Source organism: Pseudorca crassidens, chromosome 3, assembly GCF_039906515.1.
Source record: "Pseudorca crassidens isolate mPseCra1 chromosome 3, mPseCra1.hap1, whole genome shotgun sequence".
NCBI lineage: Eukaryota > Metazoa > Chordata > Mammalia > Artiodactyla > Delphinidae > Pseudorca > Pseudorca crassidens.
This window is the reverse complement of record NC_090298.1, coordinates 135,725,056-135,748,527: the sequence shown is the minus strand read 5'-3', so window position 1 is coordinate 135,748,527 and position 23,472 is coordinate 135,725,056. Positions and strand designations below refer to the sequence as shown.

Below are 23,472 nucleotides of genomic sequence, written 5' to 3'. Positions count from 1 at the left end.
TGTTCTTTGTTAAAATGGTATAATGGCCCCAGGGTCTAACCACCAATTTGTGTTTTCAGTTCTTTCTAGGAAACTCCCATACATAATTAAAAACATAAGAAAATTGGATGCTTTTTCTTCTATTAATCTGCCTGATGTCAGTTTAATTCATAGACCTCAGGAAAACATAAGAGGATGGGGGGAAAGATTTTTTCCCCTCCCCTACAAGGCCCATGATGCACAGGCAGTGGACATGAGAAATAACCTTTGCTGTGGTGTATCTTCAGAATATGGGGCAGTTTGTTATTATAAGAAAATCCCGACAGATATGGCAGGCTCTGTGGTAACTACAGAGAAAAACAATCATGTTAGTGAGATATCCGGAAACCAGGCCAAGTTAAGAATGGTGGCAGCAGTGCAGGTATTATGGTTGAAGCATGGACAACCTGTTAGGGGCCAGTAGGGAAGGTGTGGGGTGGATAACAAAGTGGATACCTCCAGATACTTGAAGGACTGGCTACATGAGGCAGAAGAAGGAGAGGATTACTCTGTTATTTCAAAAGGCAAAACTAGAACCAGGCCTGGAAGTTGCAGGGCTGCAGACGCTTGACCTAAGCCCGTTCCCACCAGATTCCCGAAGGAGGACAGGCACACATCTTTTTCACTAGGAGGTGGGTACCTGTCTTGAGGATAATTGCATAAAGGATTCCACTTTTGCAAGACGAGTAGACCGAAATCCCACAGCTCTGTGGAAATGACACCCCAAAGCGGTATTGAATGTACTTAAAATGTCCCCTATATTATATTCCATAAAATACCAACTTAAAGTTTACAGGAATGCTGATGGTTCTCCCGGTCGTTTTGGACATCACGGCAAAGTATGCAAACGCCCGTCAGCTCCCACAAACCAGAGGGCAGCTTGCAGTGCCCCCAAAGTCTTAAAGCAAGTTCAAGCTTTATTAATGACAAAGACTCTCCTCCTTGACCAAACTCCAGCCAGGCTCCTCTGAGCCCTCCTCAACAAGGCCTGGACCTTGGGCGTCTGTGTTCATTCTGGCCGTGCCCTTAGCAAGGATCATGTTAAGTCAGTTTAGTAAGATGTGCCCCCAACCCACGATGTCTGATCTAGTTCTTCATTCCCCACCTTTGGTGTATACATACATCCTTGTCCTGCCTTGAGCAAGAATCCTGTTAGGCCAGTGATGTAGACCACTGGATGGCCTCCCAAAATTTGTATATTGAAGTCTAACCCCCAAGGTGCTGGTATGAGGAGGTGGGGCCTTTGTGGGAGGTGCTTAGGCCAGGAGGGTAGAGCTCTCATGAATGGGATTACTGACCTTATAAAAGAGACCCCAGAGAGCTCCCTCATCCCTACAACCACGTGGGGACACAGTGAGAAGGCTGGTCCATGAACCACGAGGTAGGTTCTCACCAGACACCAAATCCGTCAGCAACTTGATCTTGGACTTCCAGCCTCCAGAACTGTGAGAAATAAATGTCTGTTGTTTACAAGCCACCCCATCTATGGTACCCTATTACCACACACTGAACAGACTAAGACAGGCAGTTAAGCAAGAATCCCCCTGGTGGATGGAATTTTCACATACTGATGTATGGAGAAGTCATTCTGGCTTATATATGATGTAACTTGAATTTTATGCTAACTAGAACAGCCCGTTTGCAGTCTATCAAACATACATTGTACAACTGCTTCAGTCATTAAAAAAAAAAAGTGCACTGATCAGAAGTAAAGAATGTCCATTTAAAAGATAAAGATTATTTAATCTTTAGTCTTCCTTGGGACGCCAGTACAAGCACTCCTTTGATGATAAGACTCCCTTCCCAGGCACCAAAGCCCTACTGACTCACTGCTGATCTGGTTTTATTTTTTAAACCTTGAATGAATGTACCCCCTATCTGTTTGATGTTCTTTGATCGGACAAGATATAAAACTATGCTGGAAAACAGGCTTCTCCAGAGCAGTTCCTCAGAGCTACCCGAGAGGCTATCTCCCAGGTTATAGTCTTCAGTTTGGCTGAAATAAAGCTCTTTTCTATTCTTATTATAGATTGTTTATTGATTATTTCTGTCAACACCCCCTTCTCACTGATGTTTCCTCTTAGTAATTTTCCATCCACTCACCGTCTACAAATCCCAGCTGTCTTTGCAGTATTCAGAGTTGAAGTCAGTTCTATACTGAGGTCTCTTTCCCCTCTTACAATAGTACTGGATGAAATCTGTCTTTACCACCTTTCACTAGGGTCCGGCTTTATCTTTGACAATAACCTTTGAAATGGATTCGAATATGTCATCCAAAATATGCCTGTTTTGTGCCAGTCTCAGCCTGACAATAGTAATGCTATTGGCTAGAAATGCCAGGGGGTGGGGCGGGGGGCACTCCCTGAGCCTGGTGAGGTTCCCACAGAGCCCCTTCCAAACTAGTGTTACAACTGGACCAATCCTTGTGGGTTTTATTATGATTTTGCAAGATGCTCTTCAGCAATAAGTATTAGGAAGCTTTGAAGAAAAAAAGAATTTTTCACTTACAGTTCTTGGAGCATAGAAGGCATGTGGTGGGTGGCGGGAGAGAGAACACGAATGGCCTGGTGGCCTTGTTCTGCTTTCATTGGGGTCAAGGGTAGGGGCCTAGTGTTTTATTAGTTCACTCTTTATTGATGAAGTTAAAACATAAGAGCAAGAATTTAGGAAGAAGAAAAAGAAAGAAAAGGAGAAAAACCAAAGAAATAAAACCCAAGCAGCCCAAATGGCCAGTTAACTAAATCAACCAGGATCGCTAAAATAAAGAAGCCTCTTGGGGGGCGGGGGCAGGAGTTAGGAGGTGCCTGCTCAAGTCCTGGCTCTTTATCTAGTTATGTGGCTGGCTGTATATTTATCTGAGATAGGCTTCAGAACGCCCCCTTTGAAGTGGACGCCTCAGCAATCGAAGTTTAAGTCAGGCACTTACATTGTATACATCGCAAAACGAGAGGGTAACTGTCAGAGCTTACACCACAATGCTTCTTTGCCACAGGATTATTTTGAGCTGAAGTCAACTGAGATAAAACAGACACAGAATGAGCTCTCTGCTCTCCCTCTATCTGCCTAAAAGCAGGGCATAAATACCCCTTGCATAGGTGTCCCCCCACCCCTGTACCAGAAAAAGGAGATCACCAAAGAGGACGATCTCACCTCAACACTGAGGTGAGTCTGCAGAAGCAAAACTTGCTAAATAACCCCTACCTGTCATTCCTTTCCCCATATATTTACCTTCCCATCACACCATGCCAAGAAGCTCAAGCTTCCTTCTTTTTTCTTGTTACTTCTCAACAATTTATCTCCTTTGTTAAAATTGATATTTTTGCCAACTAAAAATTGGCACTTGCCATTTGCCTCTACAAAGATCGTCACTTGCCAACGCAGTCGCTGACCTTCAACACACCCCGAGAGGAGTTCAGGGTGGAGATCAGGAATGAGGCACTCTGTGCTCTGGGAAAAACTGGCAGAACAGACCTTTGGACAGTTAGATATTTTCAGGAGAAGATTATGAGCCCAAATTCTTGCATCTTGTATCTAGAAAAGCACTAAAATCATTAACAGAGACATCTGCTCCTCATGACTAGCAGCAACCTTCCGCCAAAATACTTGCTTTATTGCGTGTATCCCCCTTCACCAAAATCACATATATACTGACTCCCCATATCCCCGCTTCTTCGGAGCAGTTCCTCAGATCTATCTGAGACACTGTCTCCCAGGCTATAGTCCTCATTTTGCCCCAAATAAAACTTAACTCACAACTCCCACATGGTGATTTTTTTTCAATCTAAATATAAGCCCTTGAGTCTGGTTTTTTTTTTTTTTAATGGTGGGGGGGTTCAGTTCTTGTCTGTGAAGCCCCCATGCACGTTAATTTTAAAACAATTAACATCAAATAAAATGTGTATCCTTTTCTTATTATTCTGTCTTTTATCAGTTTAGTTCACATGTCCTTGAGATGGTAGAGGAAACAATTTTCCTTCCCTACATCTCAGAAGAATAAATGCTACAAACACATCAAAATCATCATTTGAAAGTTTATATTTCCTTTTATATTTAGTTTTGTATATTTCCAAAAAAAGACTGTTTGATTTTAAATTTTTGGTTTCTGTCCCTCTGGCTAAAAGTGGCAAATATGGATGGAAATAAAAACCCAAAATAAAATGATTCAAACTTTACAGAAGTAATTAAGTAGAAAAAAGAGCTAGAAATGAAATTGTAAGTCCATGTCATCAGGCATGAAGTGATGTGAGGCTCCGAAGGCCACAGGCTCAGGCACCCAAGTGTTGCAGGAAGAGGGACCCCTTCCAGGGCCCAAGAGCGGGCTCTTGTCTAACACTCAGAAATGAATTGTCCAAGGAGACACACGTGCTGACAAAGCAAGAGACTTTATTGGCAAGGGGCATCAGGGTAAGAGAACACAAGAGAACTGCTCTGCCACAAGGCTCGCAGGCTCAGGTTTTATGGTAATGGAGTTAGCTTTCCGGGTTGTCTCTGGCCAATCATCTTGCTTGTGCCCATATTTGGTCTGACTCAGGGTCCTTCCTGGTGGTGCACACATCTCTCAGCCAAGATGGATTCCAACGTGATTTCTGGGAGGTTGGCAGGACATGTTATGGGCTGGTGTCTCCTCCCTTCTTCTGTCCCCTCCCGAATCCTTCTGGCTGGCAGTAGCTTATTAGTTCCGTGTTCCTTTTGGGGACCTTGTGTTGTGAGATAACTCATGCAAGCAGTTATTATGCTGCCTGGCCAGGGCAGGTGGTTTCAGTTAATGGTTCCCTAACACAAGTACTCCTTAGCCTTACCCACTGGTTTTTCATCCAACTTCTGCTCGGATCCATGGCCTTCCTCTACTGTCTCCAGGCACCACAGCCTGAGCTGATTCTCTGCAGCTAGCTCTCCTGCCAGGCCGAGCTCTCCACACAGGAAGGGTGAGGGGACCACCAAGGACAGCTTCGGGGTGGGCAGGAAACCACTGCCCCACGTGTGGTCTCAAAATATTCCTCTGGAAACCACTGGGCTGAGAAGATGGTCTCTCCCCCGGTCAGACAAGCCCTGATCTAACAGCAGCTTCACACCAGTTGGAGACTGAACATAAAAACATCGGTCAGATCATATATAAAAACAGAACTCTGACCCACAACGTGCAGCAGTCTTGTCTTAATCTGCTCTGACTGCTGTAACAAAATACCATGACAGGCTGTCTAATAAGCCACAGACCTTTATTTCTCACAGTTCTGGAAGATGGAATCCAAGATCAAGGTACCAACAGATTCGGTGTCTAGGGAGGGCCTGCTTCCTGGTTTACAGACAACCATCTTCTTGCTGTGTCCTTACCTGATAGAAGGGGCAAAGGAGCTCTCTGGGGTCTCTCTTATAAAGGCACTAATCCCATTGATGAGGGCTCCACCCTCCTGACCTAATCAACCTCCCAAAGGCCCCACCTCCCAGGGGCTAGGTTTCAACATATGAATTTTAGGGGCACACATTCAGTCTATAGTAAACCTGTCCAGGAAACCAAAATACGCTCTACATGAACCAGCCCAGGAAGCCAGTCTGCTGCCAGTCAGACTTGTGGGACATCAGACTGCTATCTCTAGCGACAGTCCAGGACACTCCACTGCTAGTCAGCTGCTCCAGTTCCCCAGACCCACAACCTCCATCAGGGCAAAGATGAAACCTTCTCTTTTTCCACAAGGAAGTTCTCGCACCCCACTGATTGTCTCTGAATTGCTGCCAAGGGACGGTGGCCATCTCCCTTGCTGCAGAGAGCTATGAATAAACACCCTCTGCTCGCTCTCATTTGGGTTGTTTCCATTGACTTCCACGTTGGAAAGAGAATAGGGGGTGTTGTGGGGAAGAAGCTGCCTCTGGGAGGATGCATGCTCTGTGCTATGACCTGGACAATTTGGGTCCATGTGTCCTTCTGAGCAAGTGGCATGGTGTCACAGCCAGTAGTAGAAGCTCATAAGGGACCAGCAGCCTCCCCGCTGGGCCTCCAACAAGCTGCACAGATGATGCTGGGCCATAATCCACACCCTCCCTGCCTCAAATTCTCAACAGTGACCAAAGGCTCTCCAGCCCTGTTGCAGGTTTAACAGTCTTTCCAGTTCTTCAAAACTTTGCTTCTGCAGTACCTGCATCCACACCCACACCTGTACACGATATCCTCGGCAAAGACGTGAGTCTGAATCTGATCACCATTAGTTCTCTACTTTTGCTGCACATTAATGTTGGGGAAATATAATACACAACAAAATCTGCTCCCAACCCAGAAAACCTCTCCATAAAGAGAGAAGAGAAAAAAAAATTTTTTTTTGTTATCGAATGAGCATTCAATCAGAACATGACACTGATCACAAGCAATAGCTAAAGGGACTTCAGAGCTGGAAGGGAACCTCACCCTTTTCTATGGCTGAGTGGATACAACCTATTACTTTCATGTCTTCACAGTAATGTTGGCTAATTTTCTCCTACAATTATGATCAAAGGTGATTTGAAGTCAGATGGCAAGTTAGGCCCATCTCCTCCCAGGCCTCTGGGAAATGATTACATTTCAGGCATGCTCCTGGGTCCTTGAATCATTCCTGATATGTGAGATGGGCCAAGAGGCTTATTTAGCCCGTAAAAAGATGTACACACATTTGAAAAGGACAGAGAAAGAAATGTTTTAAAAATTCTGTGATTCTATTTTCTAAATTGAAAGAAATCATCACCCCAGAATCACCTTACATGCAGAGGAGGTTCAGGAACTTCCAGGGAATTCGAATTAGCAACCAGTATTCCTTCATTCAACAAGCTGCCTGGCCCGCACCCCCATTCACTGCCCTGGCACACACAGGGCAGAACCTTGAACCACCAGACTCCATCCTAGAGACGTTAAAGAAACAAGAAACACACCTCAGCCAGCCACGCCTGAGCGGGGAGAGCGTAGCTGCGGGAGCTGCAGCAGACCTGGGGCCTCCTACGGACCAGCGACCCCCTTCATCTTCCCCAAAGGGGTGCCTGAGCCCTGCTGCCTCTTCCGTCCTCACGTCCCTGCCAACACGGGATCCGCCCCCTGCCTCCCCACCGGTCTTCGCCCCCACCACGGACAAGGCTCCCATCCCCATCTACCTCTTCCCCTCCCCTCTTGGCTACCAAACCCCCTGCCCTGCTCCCTCTCCCTCCCCACCCCCACCTCTGTGCCGGCTCCTAGCGCATCAGGAGGATCCTGCCCCCATCCCCAGGCTGCTGACAACCTCTCGCCAAGGTAAACCTCCCCGCCCCGCACCCTGATAACGGGCCCCGCCCCTCGGCTCCCGGCTCCTGCTGCCGCCACAAAGCCCCACAGCCCTGGTGCCCTTGCATTCCCTCCCGGATGGTCTCCGTCGCGCAAACGCAGGCTTTCCTGGGCCGCGTTTGCAGGCGTGGCTGGGGGCTCCAGGCGAGGTGCAGCGTGCACCCCTTTCCCCCGTGAGTACCAGCCCCTTGAGGGAGCAGGCAGGTGGTCACCCTGTGGGCGCTGAGGCTCAGGTTGGGACCCCGTGCACCCCCTGCCCTTAGTAGACTGGCCGTCCCAGCTTTGAAGGTGGTTGTAACTTGGGAGGAGCCAACTATTTTAGCCCTACATTTACAGAGGAACATTCTGGGGTCCAAGGAGGCCCGTCCACCGTCACTGACCCAGAGCCCGTGGATAGCTTCCCGCAAAACCTGAGCCGGAGCTTGAGCCCCAGCCCACCAGACTGCCCTACTGTCACCCAGCTTCTGTTGGGTGGGCAGCAGTTGGGCCTAAGGGCAGCTGAAAGCAGAGAGACTGACCCCAAAGGCTCTTCACAGAGACAGCTCCAGGCAAAGTGAGCCAATGTCAGGGACTCACGAATCTGCAGAATCCAGCCGCCATCGTTTCAGATTGTACAAAAGGGATCTGGATGGTGCTTGTAATTCAGAAACGATGTTTTCAAATCCAGTCTCTAACTCAGCCCTAACAACTACCCAGTGCAGTGCACAGGGGAAGATTTGGATCTCCACTGGATAAGGTCATGGGTATTCCAACCCCAGAGTGTGTGTGTATGTGTGTTTGTGTGTTCAAGTGTGTACACGTGTGTAGGTGCCTCTGCATGTGCTTTTGTGTATGTGTGCCTGTGTGTGAACATGTGTGCATACATGTGTACGTGTGTTTGTGTGCAGTGTGTGTTTGTGTGCATGTCTGCACGCAGTAGCCTTCCTTTGTCTTTTCTACACAGCACCTTGTCAAGGAAAACCAGAGCTGGATGGTATTTAGAGGGGTAAAAACAGATTTTATTCAGGACTATTGAAATAGGAAGAAAGAGATCAGCATAGAACCTGGGGTTCTATATAGAACCCCATGTGAAGCTCAGTTCTGAATACAGCATGGGCCAGCGGGGATGTATAGCCAAGGAGTAGGGTGGGGGTAAGTTATGGGAAATTACTAAGAGGACACGTCTTAGTAGCAGGGGTGGGGGTGTGTGTCCGGTTAAACCCACCTAGTGGGATTCTTGCTAAACTCGAACAATGCAGAGACAAACATGGAAGCCCAAGGCCTGGCTGGAAAGTTCAGGGAGGCTGAGCTAGAGTTTGGTTAAAGAGAGAACCTTCGTCAACCCCGCTCCCTAATGGAAGAGTGTTGTTCCTCTAAAACTCCCTTTTTCCTTAGTTCCGCGGGTGTTCTGTTAAAGAGAAACATGATGCTTGTTAAAACCGTACGCAAGACGTTATTTAAGACTATTGCAATTGCAGAGGGAGATGGGGGGTCATCTCTGATTGTAGCCAAGACAGCTGGGGATCTGTAGCCAAGGAGCAGGGTGATGGGGTTCAGTGATGGAAAATCACTAAGAGGCGCCATGAGGAGGGGGCTTCTTGCTAAACTGGCCAAACAGGATTCTTGCCCAAGGAGGGTCAAGGGCATGTGTTCATTAAAGGTGGGAATGAGGAACTAGATCAGATATTATGGTGGGAGTACTGTGAAATTCTCGCTGAAACTGGGTGGGGCCGGCTAAAGACAGGCCTACAGCTCAGCGGAAGCTGACTGGGGTTTGGCGAAGGAGAGGGTCTTTGTCAGCTTCCAGGGAGGCATTTGTGCCTCTTACTGAAGATAAGTCAGGGTACCCTAACAACCCCGTGTTCAGACTCCATCTGCAAAAGGATGCTGAGAGAGTACTATGGAGAGCCCAGACAGAGCTCCAGACAGAGGATGTGGCAGGACACTCCGTTCCTTCCCCAGGAGCCATGGACGCTGTGGAACTTGCCAGAAAATTGCAGGAGGAGGCCACTTGCTCCACCTGTCTCGACTACCTCACAGACCCCGTGATGACCACCTGCAGTCACAATTTCTGCCGACAGTGCATCCGGCTGACCTGGGAGAAGGCCAAAGGCCAGAAAACGAGGAAAAAGTGTAAGGGCTCCTTTCCCTGCCCCGAGTGCCGCAAGCTATCCCCCCAGAGGAACCTGCGGCCCAACCGTCTGCTGACCAAGGTGGCCGAGATGGCGGGGCAGCACCCCAGCCTACAGAGCAGGGACCTGTGCCAGGTGCACCAGGAGCTGCTCAAACTCTTTTGTGAGGACGACCAGAGTCCCATCTGTGTCATCTGCAGGGAGTCCCAGGAACACCGGCCCCACAGGGTGGTCCCTATTGAGGAGGCTGTGCAGGAATACAAGGTGGGCCTGGGCTGGGGGCCAGGGCAGGGAGGTCCAAGTGTCCCCACACTCCCACGACAAAACAGGCTGGTGGCCAGGCCATCGTGGTGTCACCTCTGATTATGCAGGAGTCCAGACTGACAAAGTCCCCACATGGGCCTGTCCACATTCCCTGGTCTTTGTACAGCCATCTGTGTGGGGAGGCCAGGCAACTCTCTGTTAGGGAAGAGGAGGGGAGCCTTTCTCCTCCACCTACTTGAGGCCCTTTGGCTGGGGGCCCATAAATTAGATTGAGCAAAGACAAATCGAAGAGAAAGGCAAACCGTTTACTAACACATGCGTGTGATGAGAGTCACTCGGGAGAAACTGCAGCAACAGTAAAAAAGGGTCAGTTAGAACTTGGGCTTATCTAGAATCTTAACAAAGAATAATACATTTGGAGAAAAGCAACAAGACAAAGGCAAAGGTTTCAGCCTCCCAAGGGTGGCAGACTATGGGGAAAGTACCTCAGTCTGCTTGGGCTGCTGTAACAGAATACCACAGACTGGGTGGCTTATAAGCAGAAATTTATTGCTCACAGTTGGAGGCTGGAAGTCCAAGATCAGGGCACCAGCACAGTCAGGTGAGAGCCCCTTCCTGGTTCATACATGGCCAACTTCTCACTGTGTCCTCACATGGAAGAAGGGGCAAGGGAGCTCTCTGGGGTCACTTTTATAATGGCACTAATCTCATTCATGTGGGCTCCACCCTCATGACCTCATCACCTCCCAAAGGCCCCACCTCTACCATCACATCGTGGGTTAAGGCTTCAATATATGAATTTGGCGGAGAGGGACACAAACATTCAGAGCATAGCAGAAAGTAAATATATGGGGGGAAATCAAAGGAAGATAAGGGTTATTAGTGCAGGTCCATCTTAACACCAACCTTCCACCTTCTTCATGGGCATAAAACATTCCCAGCAAGGTGCTTTTGCTCAGGTAATGGGAGCCCCTGCAAGGCATCTTTCTGCATCTGTTCTCAGTTGCCTCCTGCTCAAAATAGTCCTCATGCCAAAGGGGCAGATTTTGAGGTGGTGTATTTCCATCCCCTTCGCCCCACTAGGATGGTCTTTGGGGTGGGTGCAGCTTCAGAGGGCACCATCTAGATGTGGGGCATGCAGGGGGCCCACTGACCCCAAATCCCATGGTTTGGGCGCCCCACAGTTGAAGTTGGAGGAGAACATGGGATACCTGCGAGAGGAAATGAGGAAGACCGGGAAGTTGCAAGCCAAGGAGGAACAGACCTTGGCCGAATGGCAGGTAGGTGCTGGGGACCACGCTCAGCAGCTGAGCAGGGTGGGGAAGGCCCAGCCAGGCCCCAAAGCATCCACAGGGTCTCCTGAACCTGTGGAACCCCTTGAGGTAGGAATCACTGTCCCGTGTGGATGTGAACGTGGGATCCCAGAAAGGCAATGATTTCCCAGGTCACAGAATTCCTGCCAAACCAGGACTGAGAACAGTGCCCTCAGCACAGACTGGCCATTTCAGAGATGCGGGGAGCAAGGGCACACGGGTGCTTGGAAGTTGCCATTTGGGGCTCAGAGTAAAATTATGCTACAGTGACAGTGCAGGGGGCCTCTGTGTGGCCCCTGGCCTGCCAGGTTTGCTGGTTTTCTGTGGGTCACTGGCATTCAGAGATGTGCCATTGTCCCCAGAGCGGCCCTTCCAAGCTGGTGGGTTTGGTTGGTGGGTGGGGTCTGAAAGCAGGCACTTGGGGTGGTGGGGCCCTGAGCGGTACCTCACGTAGGACCCCCACCACTACCACCAGAGAAGAAGGTGAAGGAGCGGAGGGAGCGCATCGTGGTTGAGTTTGAGAAGATGGGCCTCCTCCTGATGGAGAAGCGGCGCCTCCTCCAGGCTCTGAAGGAGGAGGAGGAGGAGACAGTGGCAAAGCTGCAGAAGAGCATGGCCTCACTGGACCAGCAGAGTCACTCCTTGAAGATGCTGCTACTGCAGCTGGAGGACAGGAATGAGTGCACACCGCTCCAGATGCTGCAGGTGAGGTGGGCACACCTGTTCACCTGGCTGGGGGTGGGGGGTGGGGGCATGAGCTCTGGCTCAGGTGTGGTTAGGGTGGGCTGACCTGTGGCAACAGATTCAGGCCCATGGGAAAGGCTCTGTCTCAGTCAGCTCAGGCTGCATAACAAATACCACAGACTGGGTGGTTTAAACAACAGACATTTATTGTTCACATTCCTGGAGGCTGGAAGTCTGAGCTCAAGTGGGCAGAGCTGGTTTCTCCTGAGGCTTCTCTCCTTGGCTTATAGACAGCCATCTTCTCCCTGTGTCCTCACATGGTCGTCCCTCTGTGTCTGTGCCCTGATAGCTTCTTCTTATAAGGACATCATCAGATTGGATTACAGCCCACCTTAATGACCTGATATTATCTTAATCACATCTTTAAGACCCTATCTCCAAATACAGTCACATGCTGAGGTGCTGGGGGTTAGGGCTCCACGACAGATGAATTTCGGGAGGGGCCAATTCAGTCTATGACAGGCTCCAATCCTAGAGACCTGTGTTCATTCCCTTCATAGCCTAGGGATGTGGCCTGAGGGCAGCTGTTGTCCACAGTGATGCAGGGCACAGACACACTGGCCCAGACAGGTGCCCGTGACTTCTCAGGCAAGAGCAAGTCACATGATCACACCTGCCAGCTATGGAAATGGGGAGAAGGTGCAGCTGGCCTGCCAGGGATAGGCCTGCACACCAAGGCCCTGGAAGGGGCAATTATGTTGGCCAAAAAGTGGGTAACTGGCTCATCAAGTGTGCAGAGTGATGGAATCCATAGCAAAAAAATACATTTCACACTGTGAGCCATTATACACACATTCACAGGAATGTGTTTACACAAGCGAAGCAAATGCCACATGCAGGGTACCTGTATCTCCCAGTGTGCCTGGGTCAATCTAGTTTTATGCCTGTTATCCTGGCATCCTGTGGGTTTTGTCCCCAATAAGTGTCCTGGTGTAGACAATACTATACACTCGCTCTACCTTTGGGGAAATACTTTGTCTTCTATCAAAGAGCAAGCTGTGGGCTTCCCTGGTGGCGCAGTGGTTGAGAGTCCACCTGCCGATGCAGGGGACATGGGTTCGTGCCCCGGTCCAGGAAGATCCCACATGCCACGGAGTGGCTAGGCCCGTGAGCCATGGCCGCTGAGCCTGCACGTCCGGAGCCTGTGCTCCGCAACAGGAGAGGCCACAACAGTGAGAGGCCCGCGTACCGCAAAAAAAAAAAAAGAGCAAGCTGTTTGCAACCCACTAAACTGACTCCTGACCCACTCAAGGCCCAAGGCCCACAGGGTGAAAACACCATTTGGTCTCCCATGCCTTCATGGTCCATCATGAGCAGGACAGCTTCCCTGTGTCCTCATTCATTGTGATGGGTAGCAGGAGGCTTGGGTAAGTCAGATACCTTACTGTGTACAGCCAAAAGACAGCGTTACACTCTGGGAACTGCAAACAGGGCCATGGGAAAACATCATAAAGCCCTTCTAGCCCATACTGGCCAAATGTCGACACAGGGTGCTCAGCTCCACAGATCCCTAATGAGACCTTGCCAATCTCTCTTCCTCCTTCTGTGTCTTTTGAAGGATGTGAAGGACCTCCTGGGCAGGTACGTAGCCACCTGCGGTGCAGGAGGTGATGGGTGCAAGGAGGACTGCAAGTGGGGCCAGAGGGGACAGTGAGACCTGTGTCCACTGGAGGAAGAACAGCCTGAGCGTGCAGTACCCAGAGACCACCCCCACCATGCTGAAGACCGTCTGTAGGGTGCCGGGCAGATAGAGGTGCTCAAGAGCTTCCAAGGTAAGTAGTGGGGGCCCAGGTGCTCTTGGCAGTGCCCCACCCTGCTCCTAGCCACTCAAGGCAAGGGCCACCAATGGGGAGTGGGTCTCAACCACACGACCTAATGCTCAAATGGTTCCCCAGCCCCATCTCCTTGGCACCACCAATATCCACAGTTGGGGTACGGGATCATGCAGCAACCCCAGGTTCACAGCTGAACTCAGCCAAAGGGAGGCCTGGGTGGGGGTTAGGATGAATGCGGGATTATTTGGCCCCTGCTAGGGCCTCACCCTCCCCACCCTGACCGTGAAAGGTCCCTCTCTCCCCTCCACTCCGGGCCCGTCTCCAGAGGATGTGGTGCCCGACCCCTCCACGGCATACCCCTACCTCCTCTTATATGAGAGCCGCCAGAGGCGCTACCTGAGCACCCCGATGGACGGCACACCCCATGGCAAGGACAGGTTCCTAGCCTACCCCTGCGCAGTGGGCCAAGAGACCTTCTCCTCAGGGAGGCACTACTGGGAGGTGGGCATGAACCTCACTGGTGATGCACTGTGGGTCCTGGGTGTGTGCTGGGACAACGTGAGCCGGAGGGGCAGGGTCCCCAAGTACCCAGAAAATGGGTTCTGGGTGGTGCAGCTATGCAAGGGCAAGAGGTATGCACCTGCCACGTCTGCCCTGACACCCGTCACGCTGACTGAGCCCCCCAGCCACATGGGCATCTTCCTGGATTTCGAGGCCACAGACGTGTCATTCTACAATGTGAACAATGGGTCCCACCCACATACCTACTCCCAGCCCGCCTTCTCTGGCCCCCTGCAACCCTTCTTCTGCCTTGGGGCCCCCAAATCGGGCAAGATGGTCATCTCTACAGTGACCCTATGGGTGAAGTGACAGCGGCGCAAGAAGGGGGAGCCTGGGCAGCCCTGGTTTCTCCAGAAGGTGATGTGGTCCAGCTCAGCAAGGCCCACCTGCCCAGCTTATCTGGCACGAGGCATTTGAGAGCCATCGGCTGTGCAGGGTGGTTTCACAAAGCGGAAATATAATCATGATTAAAGCAGTTAAACATTAAGAGGCTTTATTTACAGATGCTTCATAGAAAAGAAAACTTCCATAGTGGGTCAGTTTCTAAAAACATCTGTACCAGGCACAGTGTGGTGCAGTGTTCTTTAGCCATGTCCCTCACTCTCCACTTGAGATGCTGCCATTCATTGGCTCCTCCATGGTTCAGGTTTTTATATGTACAGCCAAGTCCTCAAATATCTACCTTCTTTGTCCTCCACAAATTCCATATTTGGGTCCTTCACAGGGGGAAAATGAAAAAGTGAAGAGATTTTTCAAGCTGAAATCCTAAAAGCCTCAGAGCTCCCCACCTCCATCCCTTCCACCCAGGGAAGTTGCAGGGGCAAAATTCAGAGTGAGGATCAGAGAGGGTCCTTTCTTTTCACTCCCTCTCCACCGCCCACCCCACCACCTCCCCCTGAGCCCCGCCGCTGCAGACGCATTAACAGCCAGATAACAGCTGCCAGAAACCTAGAATTCTGGTCAATGTACTCGTACCCCAACAAGGCCAAAGTCCCTGCGGGCCAAGCCCGTCACCCAGTAAGTTCTGACCGTTCCCAGCCCGGGGACGCGCGAAGACACCCAGGAGCGCACGGGGAACGATTTGGGGCCCACGACACAGCCTCAGCTTGCCCTTGTCCTCCCAGTCTCTGCGCTTCGCGGACAGCCCAGTGACCGTGCGGGGCACCCCGCTGGCCCCGGCCCCTACACCCCACCTTTCCCCAGGCCCGACGGAGAGGCCAGACCGTGCAACACCGCAACAGCCCAGAGGCAGCAGCGCAGGCGGCGGCGGCGACGCAAGGTCAGCGGTGAGCAACCTCCAATTCTGTCCGGCCCGCGGGCCGCGTGACAGGCCACGGCCAATCCGGAGCTAAAGTGGGTTGCTCCAAAGGAAAAAACAAAAAAACCCCAGCTGCTTCCTGCTTCCGTCCCCGCTTCGACTCCTCTTCCTCCCTGCGTACGGTATTCCTAGGCCCTACGTTCCCGGAGCCTCTGCAGTCCCGGAGCCGTATATTCCGCATCCCAGGAGTCGCGCAGCCTTGGACCCCGGAGCCCTTGCGCTCCGAAGCTCCCGAGTCCCCTGGTGCCCTGCATCTCGCGTCCCCGGAGACCCCGCGTCCTTGCGCGCTCCCCATAGTCCCGGCAGCGGCCGGCCACCGCCCGACCCGGCGGACCACACCGCCCTCCTCCGTTCCACCGGTGCCATGGCCGCCCCGGACCTGTCCACCAACCTCCAAGAGGAGGCCACCTGCGCCATCTGCCTCGACTACTTTACGGATCCGGTGATGACCGACTGCGGCCACAACTTCTGCCGCGAGTGCATCCGGCGCTGCTGGGGCCAGCCCGAGGGCCCGTACGCGTGCCCCGAGTGCCGCGAGCTGTCCCCGCAGAGGAACCTGCGACCCAACCGACCGCTCGCCAAGATGGCCGAGATGGCGCGGCGCCTGCACCCTCCGTCGCCCGTCCCACAGGGCGTGTGCGCCGCGCACCGCGAGCCACTGGCCGCCTTCTGCGGCGACGAGCTGCGCCTGCTGTGCGCGGCCTGCGAGCGCTCAGGGGAGCACTGGGCGCACCGAGTGCGTCCGCTGCAGGACGCGGCTGACGATCTCAAGGTGTGGGCAGGTCCAGGCGGAGCACGGCCTAGCAGGGCGTCGCTGCGGGTTGCGGGGACGTGGCTTGGGCCTGGGGAGTTGGGGGCCCCATCCTGGCCCAGGTTGTGGGCTCGGGTCCCAACCTGGTCCGGGTCTCGGGGGTGTGTAGGGGGGTGTAGCCTGTCCCAAACGGCACCCTAGAGGGACTGGGGCACCGCCCACCAGTGAGGCGCTGGCCTGGGGACGTGGTCGTGGGGAGGGGGCGTGCTTTCTGAAGTCTAGGTCCCACAGAACCGGTGGGAGGGCTGCCTGGGGCGGGGAGTGGGCAGGTTTGACTGACCTTTGGCAGGGATGGAGCCGGGAGAGGAGAAAGTGGGAAGAGAACCTCAGAGGTGGCTGGTCCCAGGTGGACGTGCACGGATGAGAACTGAGCCTTCAGAGGGCTGTGGGCAGGGCAGGCCAGGGCCGTGGGGCCGACGCCAGTCCTGAAGTTCTGGTGAGAAGAGATGGGAAGGCAGCCAGGAAGCCGCTGCAGAGCCCCAGGCAGGGATCAATGCAGGGACAGAGCCATTGCCCCAGGAGGCGGACGCCAGGGCCCACCAGGCTTTCCCAGTAGGATACTCTGCCAGCTGACAAGCCAGGGCTCAGCCCTGCTTTGAGCCCAGGCTGAGATGCCTTGTTTCTCTGTTCTGGAGATGCATTTCCTTAAAATCCAAACGAACACCAGCACTCCTTTCTCTGCTAAGAGCCTCAGGGCAAACACTTAACCTGGCTCACTTGGCCAGCTGCCTACTACATTCCTGCGGGTGGGTTTGCTTCTGAAACCGAGGGTATTAGGTACACGGGTGGCATCTTTCAAACTTTTTGACTGTGGTTTGCATTTTGCTTTATGGCCAGTAGTGTCTCTCTGCTGAGGTGCGTCAAGTACATGCTCTAGTCAACGTTAGAATCAGTACTCTGTCACTATCATAGAGCAAGCCTCTGGGACAACAATAAACCTAGACCTGATCCGCATCACTGGGCTTGTCCTGACACAATTCTTGTGGTTTTCTTCTCACTTTGAGGTATAGCGTGCATACAAGAACACCCCCTCCTTACATCAGTCTAGCAGATTTGCACTTCTGTCACTGAGGACCCCAATCAGGGTGTGGAAAGTGACCAAAAGAGCAGAGAATGACCAGCAGCTCTCTAGAGGCCTGTCCCAGCTGACCTGATAAAGTCTCATGTGGTGGCACTTAATCCTGTCTATCATAGGGGAGGAAAAGTGTTTTCTTCTACAGTGTCATGTTCTATGACAGGCTTGCAAATTAAAGTGACAAAAGAGATCAACAGGTGAAGGGACATATACTTTTAATAGTCTTTTAAATTGTACATGGCACAAGGGTTTCACAGAAAAGTGAGAAACTCACAGGCTTATAGTCCATTTTAACAAAGGATGATAAATTGTGGAAAAGCAACTAGACAAGCAACTAGAAGGGGGATTTGGGCTTCTAGGGCCAATAAATTGTGGGAAAGGAGCAAGGAAGTATATTGAGGGGAAGTAATGGAACATCAGGGTTATTTGACTAAGGTTTGTTTAGGTAGACTCATCTCAGTGTCAACAACTTGTCTCTGGGTGGTGACTGTTCCCCTTCCTGGTACTGGGTAGGAATCGTTCTCATGGAAAACTTATGCCCTGCGTTTCGGCAAAAGGGAGGAGAGCAGAGAGCTCTTCCTGCATCTGCTGTTTCTCAGTCACCTCCGCTCTAAATAATCTTGATGCCATAGTGGCGTGGGTTGGGATGGCGTGACCCTTCACTGTATTGGTGCTTACTTTGTCTTCATGCTGGAGAAGATGCCCCAGCAAACTGCTCTTACCTGCTATCCGTGGGCTGTGGCTGGTATTTGCACAGCCTGGGAGTGCTGGCTCTATAAAGCGCAACCTCCCAGGGCCCTGGAGCATCTAGAACATGGATGGAGGGAACAGTGGAATCCCCACCAGCGCTGCTGTCACTCTTGTGATGGTCTTTCAGATCCTCCTGCATCTCGGGCCTCCTGGCTTTCCCAGGTGCCAAGTGTGTCGTAAACAGGGTTGAAGTGTGGGTTGAAGTAAATGTTAGGCATAGGCCTGAAATCAGGACCAAGGAGCCGGATACAAATGTGCCCATCCTGTGGCTCGTTGCAGTTAGCTGAAACCCAGCAAGCCCAGTTCAGGCAGAGAGACACGAAGGGGTTTGGAAGAAAGAAGGTGGTGATGCAGTGAGAAGCTGGGTTGTGGGAAGGTTGCCCTGAGATTCGGGAGGGGTGGGAACAACAGAAGAAAGGACATTCAGGCAAGGGGAAGTAGCTGGTTAGGGCAGTGGTGGGAGGGATCTCCTGGCAAATTTGAGTTTGCTCCACCTGTCATGTCCCAGGCCCAGTTTTCCACAACTAGTCCCTGCCAGTAGTTCAGGCTTAGCTGGGGTTGGGCAGGTGGGAGCAGGTATAAGGCCCAGCCTGGAGGCCTGGCCTGGCCGGGGTCACTCTGGGCTCACCTCCCTGTAGGGCAAGTTGGAGAAGTCCCTGGAGCATCTGCGGAAGCAAATGGAGGATGCACTGCTGTTCCAGGCCCAGGCGGAGGAGACCTGCTCCTTGTGGCAGGCAGGTGGCCAGGCACCCAATGTGGGTGGGGGCAGGGGGCATGAGGGCCGCCACCGCAGGACGCCACTGTTCACATTCAGCCTCATGCTTCTGGGCAGCACCCCTGCCCCAGACCCCATGTATAACCCACCTCAGGGTGGGTTTGGGGGTTGGGAGTGGGGGTCAGGGAGGACCAGGCATGTGGGGCCCTGGGTATATTGGTTTGGGGATCAGGGAGGGATGGGTATGAGGGCCCAAGTGGTGGGTTTGGGGTCAGGAAGGGATGGACGTGGGGGACCCCGGATTGGGGGTTAAGGTGGCTCCAGGTCCTAGGCCCTCAGCTGTCCTCCCCGACCCCCACAGAAGATGGTGGAGACCCAGCGGCAGAATGTGCTGACGGAGTTTGAGAGGCTGCGCCGTCTGCTGGTGGAGGAGGAGCAGCGGCTGCTGCAGAGGCTGGAGGAGGAAGAGCTGGAGGTGCTGCCCCCCTTGCGGGAGAGCGCGGCCCGGCTCGGACAGCAGAGCGCCCAGCTGGCCGAGCTCATCACTGAGCTGGAGGGGCGCTGCCAGCTACCAGCACTGGGGCTGTTGCAGGTGAGCTGGCACCCATTCCTGGGGGTGGGCATGTGGGGGGTGTCAAGGGAAGGCCAGGCATGGGAATGGAGAGCAGGAAAGTGGAGGAAGCATTGTGCAAAGCAGGCTGACTGACTGGTGCTTGACTGGACCTCTCAGGTCCTCACCAGCTGGTCTCCTTCCTATGAAACACAGGGAGTGGACACCACTGCTGAACTGCACGAACTGCTGTTAGCGCTTGTCTGGGAGCCCTAATGGGGACAGGCCAGTGGGTCACCACCCAGCTCTCTGAAGGTTTGGGCCCACTGTGCTGAGAGGAAAAGCCAACAGGTCTCCCATAGGGATTCCTGCATGGGCCCAGTGCTACCCCTGAGAATCTGCTCAGCTCCTGGCCCCTGCAATTTGTGCCCGCAGGTGGGAGCCAAGGATCCTGCATGTGCAGCCCAGGGGGCTCCCTGTGGGAGGTGACCCTCCTTGGAGCCTCAGAGCTGAGTGGGCTTTCAGAGACCAGTAAGAGGCTCCCAGTTGCCATCCTGGGGCTAAAATTTAGTCCTTTGGCCTTTGCTGAGCCATCAGGTGATCTTAAGCCTGGGAAGCAGGAAGAATCCCGGACAAGTGTGTGGCGGGGATTGAGGGAAGTCAGCAGAAGTGGGCTATGGTCAGTAAAGCGGTGGGAGGGCTAGGCAGGCAGCTAGGAGGTGAGGGAGCAGCCCTCAAGGATGAGTGAATGTTGCTGGAGAAGCTGCAGGAAGCAGAGGTTCTGGAAGGAGGACGGGTTGGCCCAGGAGGATGGGTTGAGATAAGAACCACAGGTTTATGTGAAATGCAGTTTGGCGTCTCAGCTGAGATGTCCCGGTGTGGGAGTGGTGTCAGCTGGCCTGGCTGCATTTCATGCCCTTCACCTGGGGGATGGGTGCTGACGCAGTGTGTGTCTCTCCCACAGGATATCAGGGACACCCTGCGCAGGTAGGAGCTTCGGACTCTCCCCAGGGAGGGTGGGCAGGGTTCAAGGTGGGCCCACTGCAGGGGTGACACCTCCACTGCCCCTCCAGAGTCCAGGACGTGAAGCTGCAGCCTCCCGAGGTGGTGCCCATGGAGATGAGGACGGTGTGCAGGGTCCCAGGGCTGGTGGAGGCCTTGCGGAGGTTCCGAGGTGAGTGTTGTGCAGAGGCCGGGGGGATCCCACGCGCTGTCTCCAGACCAGAGGAGGTGCCAGTCCTGAGCTTTTGCTGGTGGGCTGGGGTCTGTGGTAGGAACAACATGCAGGCTCCCAGTTCATGGATGAGAAACTAGGAGGGATCAGGGCTATCGGGCAGAAGATAGCAGCTAAGGGAAGGCCAGGTCCAAGCTTTTCACTGTTGCATTTAGGGAAAATAGAGGTGGGAACACCTTCCTAGGGTCATTCAGGTGCCAGAGGCCCCATGTGGACCCCAGGTTTGTGGAGTCTGGGATGAAAGCTGCCCTAGAACACACACACACTTCTCTCTGGGAACTAAAAGAATGGACACGGAAAGCACTCAGGGTTTCCTTCTGTGCTCTAAGGGGCATGAATCACAAGGAAGCACGGACTGCTTTCTAGAACGTTCCAAGATACAACTGGAAGTGGTTAGGGCATCTTTTCAAGTGAGAAGGGGTGTGGTCAGTTTGTGGGCAGTCACAAACTGCAAGGTTGTATGGGTCTGGGGCAGACAGCTTCGAGGGTTGACCACTGTTCTGTCTGCAGGGGACATGACCCTGGATCCTGACACCGCCAACCCTGAGCTGGTACTATCAGAGGACAGGAGGAGCGTGCGGCGGGGGGACCTGCGGCAGGCCCTGCCCGACAGCCCTGAGCGGTTCGACCCCGGGCCTTGTGTGCTGGGCCGGGAGCCCTTGACCTCGGGCCGCCACTACTGGGAGGTGGAGGTCGGGGAGCGGGCCAGCTGGGCCCTGGGCGTCTGCAGAGAGAACGCCAACCGCAAGGAGAAGGGCGAGCTGTTCGCTGGTAACGGGTTCTGGATCCTGGTGTTCCTGGGGAGCTACTACAACTCCTCCGAGCGGGCTTTTGCCCCTCTCCGAGACCCACCCCGGCGCGTGGGCATCTTTCTGGACTACGAGGCTGGACATCTGTCCTTCTACAGTGCCAACGATGGGTCGCTCTTGTATACCTTTCCTGAGACGCCCTTCTCGGGGACCCTGCGGGCCCTCTTCTCACCTCTGTCCAGCAGCCCAACCCCTATGACCATCTGCAGGCCGAAAGGTGGGCCTGGGGACATGCTGGCTCCCCAGTGAGCAGGCCTCTCATAGCCCCTTGTCCAGCCTTCCGAGTCTGCGAGACACTTGAAAAACCTGAGAAGAGGGTGCTTGTCCTCTGAGCTGTGGAAAACACTCATAATGCCACTTGGATACGTGTAGCAAACTGAACTCTGTCACTGCCACACCCAGGAAGCCATGTGAGTGTGTGCGGGCTGGGCTGTCCTGCCTCGGGGGACTCTGCAAGGTCATCAGATGCTGAGACCCCATTCACCAGTGCATCACACACAGTCCTTTGCAGAGCCCTGAGCCTAGGGCCCTGGTAGCTCTGGTTCCAGGAGCCTCACCAACCTGCCCCACCCAGCCTCAGTCTGGGGTGAGACACCAGGGCCTGCAGAACTCTCAGGCTGCAGTCTGAGCACCCCCTCAAACCCTGGGGCCACACCTCGAGAAAGCTGCTGTCTTGTGAGACTGCTGGCCAAGGGGTGGCTCCAAGCCCACCAGCCTGTCTTGGGGTCTGGTCTAAACTGGTGGCGGGGGCGGGTGTCTGGATGTAGTTGCCTCAGATTAACTGGGGTGCAGTAGAGTCCTCAGGTGACAGGTGATGTGGGAAAGGCCACAGGGAGGGAACTGGGAGCAAGTCACTGAATACAGTGGTTCATTAACTAGGACACACAGATGCCCTCAAATCCCCCTGAACGTGGCCCACTCAGGGCCTCTGGAAAAAGCTTCTTCCCTGGTTCCCAGTGCAGAGGTTCAGTTCTGGGAGGTCTGAGGGCCTGGAGGTGAGTGTGAGGCTCAGAAATGACCCCTCACTGTTTCCATCTGAGCGGCACTGAGAAGAGCAAGCTGGCGTTGCCCTCTCAAATGCCTCTTCAGTGGCCCGTGGCATGGTCCCTGAACTCAGAACCCAGAGTCTCCTGCCTGGGGGAGCGGGGGAGGCCACAGAGAGCCCTGGCTTACAAAGTCCAGGGTTCGTTTTTGCTTTAAGTTTTGACGCTTCTTCACCTTTCTGAAGAAGGTGTGATGCGGCGTCTCTGCACCCCTAGATTTTTATTAATTGTAAGGACCATTCTCACAGTAAATAAATTAACAGTTGTCTGTAGTCCCCTTATCTTTAAGGTTGGGGGGTGGGGAAATCCTCCAGAGGGCCCACCCTCTGGGAGGGGTTACAGAAACAAGATGCTCACTGGTAAAGTCGGGGATGCAGCTGCTGCCCACACAAGCACAGCAACTCCCAGGTATGGTCTCGATGTTCTTTGGCTCAACACGTGTGTTCATTTCATGCAGGGACTGTGGGCATTTTTCCCCTTTTTTTCAGATAACCTGATAAACATTTTCCATGTTCCTCTGTGTTCAATAGCCAGTACTATTTCATTTACTGAAATAGTAATTATTTACTCATTCTCCCATTCTTGGGCTTTTTTGTTATTGTTACTATGTATACACCACTTTTGAATATCTTGAACAACAGTTCCTTCAAATTATGTACACAGGGGGAGGTATTTTCTCAGTTGAGTCAGGAGCCTGGCTGTGTTTTTGGCTGGGGAATTATTCCCATATGATTTCCCAAGGCACGGGGCCCACTGCTTCACTTCCTGTTGAGAATCTGAGCATAGTGTGTGGTTGTTGCCTGCAGCAAGATTTGGACTTTAAGGTTTGGGACTTCCACAATGGCCACTGGAAACCTAGCCTGTGGGGCAGCCTCGTGAGTTTAATAAGTGAGCACACAACTGCCCCGAGGACACCAAGACGCCTCTGGCTGTGGCTTTAGAACAAAGCTGGACACAAGTGTAAGGGAGGAAAAATCATTTGCCCTCAACCCTTCTGAATTCTTGGCTGAGACCCTGTAATAGAGCTAAACAAGAGAAAAACAAAGACGTTTATTGACACGTATACCTCAGGCATGCATAGGAGAAACCCCAGGAAAATGAGTAA

General features: G+C 52.9%; 2 protein-coding genes and 1 long non-coding RNA gene across 5 annotated transcripts; 2 read left to right on the top strand and 1 right to left on the bottom strand.

Annotated features, from left to right (window-relative positions):
* Positions 1-9,240: 9,240 nt before the first annotated feature.
* On the top strand, positions 9,241-14,447 carry TRIM17 (tripartite motif containing 17). The gene is given in 7 exon segments (XM_067732453.1): positions 9,241-9,669; positions 10,854-10,949; positions 11,460-11,687; positions 13,285-13,307; positions 13,399-13,469; positions 13,472-13,498; positions 13,827-14,447. Coding segments are annotated over 7 exon segments (1,419 nt in total). The 3' UTR covers positions 14,372-14,447.
* Positions 14,448-14,538: 91 nt separating this feature from the next.
* LOC137221968 (uncharacterized) lies at positions 14,539-15,911 on the bottom strand. Of its 2 annotated transcripts, none has more exons than XR_010942226.1 (2): positions 15,772-15,911; positions 14,539-14,778 (listed from the first exon to the last, which is right to left on the bottom strand). It is a non-coding gene; the product is annotated as an uncharacterized lncRNA (long non-coding RNA). The 2 variants fall into 2 exon arrangements; XR_010942227.1 differs by lacking the exon at positions 15,772-15,911 and adding an exon at positions 15,256-15,422.
* Positions 15,475-22,889, top strand: TRIM11 (tripartite motif containing 11). 2 transcript variants are annotated; one of them, XM_067732451.1, is made up of 6 exons: positions 15,475-16,152; positions 18,655-18,750; positions 19,096-19,323; positions 20,246-20,268; positions 20,355-20,455; positions 21,026-22,889. In XM_067732451.1, the coding sequence occupies exons 1-6, from the start codon at positions 15,745-15,747 to the stop codon at positions 21,571-21,573; spliced, it is 1,404 nt and encodes a 467-aa protein (XP_067588552.1). In that variant the 5' UTR covers positions 15,475-15,744; the 3' UTR covers positions 21,574-22,889. The 2 variants fall into 2 exon arrangements, with proteins under 2 accessions (XP_067588552.1, XP_067588553.1); XM_067732452.1 differs by having other exon boundaries at positions 15,476-16,152; positions 19,093-19,323.
* The last annotated feature ends 583 nt before the right edge of the window (positions 22,890-23,472 follow it).

Excerpts from the sequence above, each read along its gene's own strand:
- TRIM11 (XM_067732452.1), top strand. The coding sequence starts at position 15,745 with ATGGCCGCCCCGGACCTGTCCACCAACCTCCAAGAGGAGGCCACCTGC. Across the intron at positions 18,751-19,092 it reads AGACCTGCTCCTTGTGGCAG|AAGATGGTGGAGACCCAGCG; the intron begins GCAGGTGGCCAG and ends CGACCCCCACAG. Across the intron at positions 20,269-20,354 it reads ATCAGGGACACCCTGCGCAG|AGTCCAGGACGTGAAGCTGC; the intron begins GTAGGAGCTTCG and ends CTGCCCCTCCAG.